The 5,478-nt window shown below is 39.0% G+C and overlaps 1 protein-coding gene and 1 long non-coding RNA gene across 4 annotated transcripts; both read left to right on the forward strand.

Annotated features, from left to right (window-relative positions):
• The first annotated feature begins 2,057 nt into the window (after window positions 1-2,057).
• Window positions 2,058-4,446, forward strand: LOC107747621 (actin-related protein 2/3 complex subunit 1A-like). Of its 3 annotated transcripts, none has more exons than XM_016562245.1 (6): window positions 2,058-2,259; window positions 3,266-3,355; window positions 3,461-3,565; window positions 3,676-3,898; window positions 4,010-4,117; window positions 4,216-4,446. In XM_016562245.1, exons 2-6 carry the CDS (start codon window positions 3,292-3,294, stop codon window positions 4,430-4,432), a joined length of 717 nt encoding a protein of 238 aa, XP_016417731.1. In that variant the 5' UTR covers window positions 2,058-2,259; window positions 3,266-3,291; the 3' UTR covers window positions 4,433-4,446. The 3 variants fall into 3 exon arrangements, with proteins under 3 accessions (XP_016417731.1, XP_016417858.1, XP_016417796.1); XM_016562372.1 differs by lacking the exon at window positions 2,058-2,259 and adding an exon at window positions 2,320-2,410; XM_016562310.1 differs by lacking the exon at window positions 2,058-2,259 and adding an exon at window positions 2,485-2,628.
• A 669-nt stretch (window positions 4,447-5,115) lies between these two features.
• LOC107747838 (uncharacterized) lies at window positions 5,116-5,476 on the forward strand. Its single transcript, XR_001640844.1, has 2 exons — window positions 5,116-5,202; window positions 5,314-5,476. It is a non-coding gene; the product is annotated as an uncharacterized LOC107747838 (long non-coding RNA).
• Window positions 5,477-5,478: the final 2 nt, after the last annotated feature.

Here is a 5,478-nt window from a genome sequence, read left to right on the forward strand (position 1 = left end):
AATACACTACTTAGCGACAAGGACAAAGGGATGTATTTGTAGTGAGAACAGCATTGACAGCGGCAATGGTTGTCCCCTCCTCCATGTTTAAAGATATGACCCGCCCAACTCGGAAACTCTGGTATCAAAATTATTTCAGAATTTCCCAGAAGTAAATACGACTTGAGAGGCGTTCACGTGGAGATGGAGATGCAGCAGGACAATGGCACCAAAAACAATGGTTGACCTTCAAGAGACTGAAAGAGCAGATCTAAGCACATCAGAATTATTATTTTTTTAATCAACTTTGGCCACACTTGAGTATGAAATTGAGTTTTGTATGAACAGGGAGCTATTTAGCCTCGAACCAGACGGTGACTGAAATCAAGGATGTGTGCAGTGGGTTGGAAGCCTCTAAACCTGCCAGGAAACTTGTTGAGCAAGAGCTGGTGGACAACACTGGGTGTCATAATAAGTTCAATGTGTAGGTATATGCCAGCCTCAGACAGTTGTGGATAAATGTTTAAAAATGTGAAAAGTACATCCTTTTTTCTTGTTTTTGACCTGTGTGAAAGAGGAAATGGGAAATGGACAGCTCATTGAGGTAGCAAACAGGATGCAGAATCTTAATTTGAAATTTGAATTTAACAAAGTAGTATTAAAATGGAAATGGAATGCAATTTAAATTTATGTTTGAAATGCCAGCTGTAGAAATCTGTATTTAATTTACAGACGTTTTGAAGTTTGGGGTCGGTAAGGTTTTTTTCAAAATGCATTTGAAGTTTCTTATGCTCATCAAAGATGCATTTATTTTATCAAAAATGTGATGTCAAAGCTGAATTTTCAGCATCATTACTCCAGTCTCCAGTGTCACATGATCCTTCAGAAATCATTCTAACATGCTGATTTGCTGCTCAAGAAATGTTTCTTCTTATTAGTTGTGCTGCTTCATATTTTTTTGCGGAAATGTCAAGTTCAAAAGAACAGCATTTATTTGAAATATAAATCGTTTGTAACAATGTAAATGTCTTTACTTTCCCTTTTTATCAATTTGATGCAGAATAAAAGTATTAATTTATTTAAAAATTTACTGACCACAAGCTTTTCAATGGTATTGTAGCCTATGCATATATGTAACATTTAAAATGTTGCCCAGCATCTGCTGACAACTAATTTGGCCTTGATTATACTGTAGAATTATCAAAGTGGTAGAATTCATCCCACATAAATCAAAGTCAGGGAAAGCAATGTACAAGAAAAGGACTATTAAAGGTCCCATATTTTACACCTTTCTGGAGTTTTATTTTAGGTTTTGATGTCCTTAAGAATATATATTTGCGGTATAAGTACCAAAAACCATCTCAATATATTTTTTACAGCCCCTTTCTCAGGAGCTCTGCTGAGAACAGGTCGATTTTGACCTGTCTAATTAATATTCATGAGCCTCTCTTCTGACTGTTTTGAAACTTATATTGTAGTTACATAGCACCTAGACCTCAGTTATCATGAAAAAAGCCAGGAAATTTCAGTTTTGACAAAATGGGACCTTTAAGAGGGAGAAGCAAAAAATGCTAAGAAAACCACACTATGATATTGCACAGATATATTAAAGGGATAGTTCCACCAATTTTTTAAAATTCTGTCATTAATTACTCACCCTCATGTTGATCCATACCCCTAAGACCTTCTCTCATCGTCAGAACACAAAATAAGATATTTTTGATGAAGTCCGAGAGCTCTCAGACCCTCCATAGACAGCAATGCAACTGAAATGTTCCCAGGTCTAGAAACGTAGCAAGGACATGGGTAAAACAGTGTTCTGAAGATGAACGAAGGTCTTATGGGTTTGGATCAACATGACAGTGAGTAATCAATGATAGAATTTTAATTTTTGGGTGAACTATCCCTTTAAGGGCTATAATACAATAAAATGATCAATCTTATACCGCCTAAGATCAAACTCTGCACAGCCCTTTGAACCGTGGCCTGCTCATACAGTGCCAGCCCTCACTATTTGTCTTCTGAATGTTGAATGACTTGCGCTGTGAGTGCACACGGACACGCCCACCGTCTGCCGTGCGTACGCATGCGCGCTGAGCTGCGTGCCATTTCCTGGATTCCTTGACAGGCCCAAATCAGGGAGCGAGAAGAGAAGAGAGTAGCCGGAGTGAATTCGTGTCGACTGTCCAGAGTCCGCGAATTCAGGTCCGTCCACCAGGTGAACACCCGAGAGCCAACATCCTTGCGAACATTTCTTCAAGAAGCGGAGCATCGGTTCAGGTAAATGAGGCCCGTGTCATGCCTTTTTCCGACAGCAGGGAGCGGACTGAGCCGGCATCTTGAGCAAGGCCTTCCTTATCCTCAAATCTAACCGACCACGAACAGTTCTGTAAATTCACTCGCGTTATAACAGTGTTCGCGGTTGTATAAGGTACTACAGACCTTTATCTTTAAACCCGGATTCACTTTTCCGGCTTTCTGCGTAATTTTTACTGGCATGTAATCTGTTTTTCGCGTTAGCTGTCGGCTAATGTAGCAGGCAGGCAGCTCGCGAACAGAAGCCTATGGCATCAGATATTGATGATCTGCCTCACCCACGCCCTGAAACCGGGAACTGGCAGCCGTCATCTGGTTTTGCCGGTTGAACAAGTAATTTTTGCTTTAGTATATGATTACGGACAAAAAACATTGCAGATTTAGTTGTGGACATAACCCTGATGTATGTGATTTAGACCTGGCTTGCCAGTTTGTCAGTGCTGGTTTTCATCGTTTCTGACACTAATTAAGCTTTTTATCAACTAACCCCAGAGTGCATTATTATCCACGACTGCGAGTTTGATACTTTAAAAAAAAAAATTAAACTCAAAATAAGCATGTAACTAATGTAAATTAACATGCGTTTCAAACTAAATTTGTTAAGTTAGTTCCTATACGTGTTCTCTATAAGTAAAATAGTTCAAAAAGAAGCCAAAACATCGAGCTTTGCTTGTCACCAATCAAAACCGTACTGGATCAGCCTGTATGTGTGGGTCGGTCCTCCCAGTGTTTGTAATCTCTCCTGCACAATCACACTAGTGAGAGAGGCCCTGCATGTATTTGTCTTGGCAACTGGGGAAATTATAGTGTTGTTGTACTAAATTCCTCATTTTTAAGTTGCTTTGGATAAACCATCTGCTAATGAATAAATGTACATATCGAAACTGTTGAACACAGCTCGACCAATCAGTATAATCAAAGTTCTAACATTACTGGCACTTAAATCAAACATAATTGCGTTTCTTTTCAGGCAGAGGTGCGCATTATTTGAAGACAATGTCACTCCACCAGTTTTTGTTGGAACCCATCACATGCCATGCGTGGAACCGGGACAGGACCCGTAAGAAAGATTTTCATTGTCATTTATTCATCGATGTTGTCTGTGTCCATGCTTTTATTATTTCTGAACCAATGCCTCATCTCATGCATTGTTTTTCAATTACAGAAATTGCTATCAGTCCAAACAACCATGAAGTCCATATATACAAGAAAAGTGGGAATCAGTGGGTGAAAGCTCACGAATTAAAAGAACACAATGGGCACATCACAGGTAAAAGCTCCCTGTAAACTGAATTTCTCAGATGAATGTGACATTTTTAAATTCCTCACAAACATTGTTGAAATGACCAGTTGACCGTTGTTTTTGTTGTTGTTTTCCAGGCATTGATTGGGCTCCTAAAAGTGATCGTATTGTGACCTGTGGAGCTGACCGTAATGCTTATGTATGGAGTCAAAAGGACGGCGTGTGGAAACCCACCCTTGTTATTCTCAGGATCAACCGTGCTGCCACGTTTGTGAAATGGTCTCCGCTGGAGAACAAGTTTGCAGTGGGGAGGGGAGCACGACTCATATCCGTTTGCTACTTTGAGTCTGAAAATGATTGGTAGGTCACAGCTGATATGTTGGGCTACATTGATTGATTGATTTTTCAGGTCCTGTGACTGTGTGTGTGTGTATATATATATATATTATTTTTTTTATTTTATTTTTTTAGGTGGGTTAGTAAACACATCAAGAAGCCCATCCGTTCAACTGTCCTCAGTTTAGACTGGCATCCAAATAATGTGCTTCTGGCAGCTGGGTCATGTGACTTCAAATGCAGGTGAGTCTGCATATTGAAGCTTGTTAACCCTCAACGCAAATGTCAAAAATAAACTTTTTGTTAGTGCTCCGAATCATATTTGCATGTTTGTTTCTTAGGGTATTCTCTGCGTACATCAAGGAGGTGGATGAGAAACCAGCTCCAACCCCATGGGGGTCCAAAATGCCCTTTGGGCAGGTGATGTCAGAGTTTGGCGGGGCAGGAAGTGGAGGATGGGTTCACAGCGTCTGTTTCTCAGCCAGTGGGAACAGACTGGCTTGGGTCAGCCATGACAGCACCGTCACTGTAGTGGACCCCACAATAAGCTCAACGTGAGTATTGGAAATGGTTGGTGTGTTTAGAAAAAAACATACTGCTCACACTGTGACACGGCATCCATCACATGATCCTTTCCACTGCCCAGTGATGAAACCTGAGGAGCATGCACATTTTGAGGGTCTTAAACTGAACAGAATAAATAAGGATATGTACTGATCAAAAGTTTGGGGTTGTATTTTTTAAAAGAAATTAATACATCTATTCAGCAAGGATGCATTAAATTAATCAAAAACGACAGTAAAGACATTTACAATGTTGCAAAAGATTTCTATTTCAAATAAATGGTGTTCTTTTGAACTTTCTATTCATCAAAAAATCCTGGTTTCCACAAATACATTAAGCAGCACAAAATAAGAAATGTTACTTAACCTGCAAATCAGTATATTAGAATGATTTCTGAAGGATCATGCGGCACTGAAGAGTGGAGTAATGATGCTGAAAATTCAGCTTTGCCATCAGAAGAATAAATTATTTTAAAACATTAGTAGTTTCACAGTATTACTGTGTTTAGTCTGGTTTTTTTTTACTGTATTGATCAAATAAACGCAGCCTTTGTGAGCATAACAGACTTACAAAAATATTTAGTCTTACTGACCCCTACCTTTGCATATAAATTATCATCATTTCTATAAAAATTGTGCACAACCATTTATAACTTTTCTTTTTAACTTTGTAGCCAAGTGTCTATATATGAAGGAGACAAAAGAGATTGTCGCAAATTCTGCACTACAGGAATTGACGGAGCAATGACCATATGGGATTTCAAGGTTTGTATTTAATATTTTCGAAATTACACCAAACTTTTCATGCCAGTTTAAATTGCTTCTGTTTTATCCCTTGGTTAACTAGAACTATGACCATGTTTACTCTTTCCACAGACCTTAGAGTCTTCAATCCAAGGCCTGCGGATCATGTAAAACTTACACAAACTAGCATGACACAGCACAAGCAATGCAGCTCGAAGACTAACAAGGAGATTTCCGATAACACTTCTGAAGGTTTTTAAGTAAAAAAAAAAAAAAAAAGAACTGAGCAGGGGGGTG

Source organism: Sinocyclocheilus rhinocerous, unplaced genomic scaffold (genome assembly GCF_001515625.1).
Source record: "Sinocyclocheilus rhinocerous isolate Xijiao unplaced genomic scaffold, SAMN03320098_v1.1 scaffold3266, whole genome shotgun sequence".
In the NCBI taxonomy this organism is placed as follows: Eukaryota; Metazoa; Chordata; class Actinopteri; order Cypriniformes; family Cyprinidae; genus Sinocyclocheilus; species Sinocyclocheilus rhinocerous.

Excerpts from the sequence above, each read along its gene's own strand:
- LOC107747621 (XM_016562245.1), top strand. The coding sequence starts at position 3,292 with ATGTCACTCCACCAGTTTTTGTTGGAACCCATCACATGCCATGCGTGG. Across the intron at positions 3,566-3,675 it reads ACACAATGGGCACATCACAG|GCATTGATTGGGCTCCTAAA; the intron begins GTAAAAGCTCCC and ends GTTGTTTTCCAG. Across the intron at positions 3,899-4,009 it reads TTTGAGTCTGAAAATGATTG|GTGGGTTAGTAAACACATCA; the intron begins GTAGGTCACAGC and ends TTATTTTTTTAG.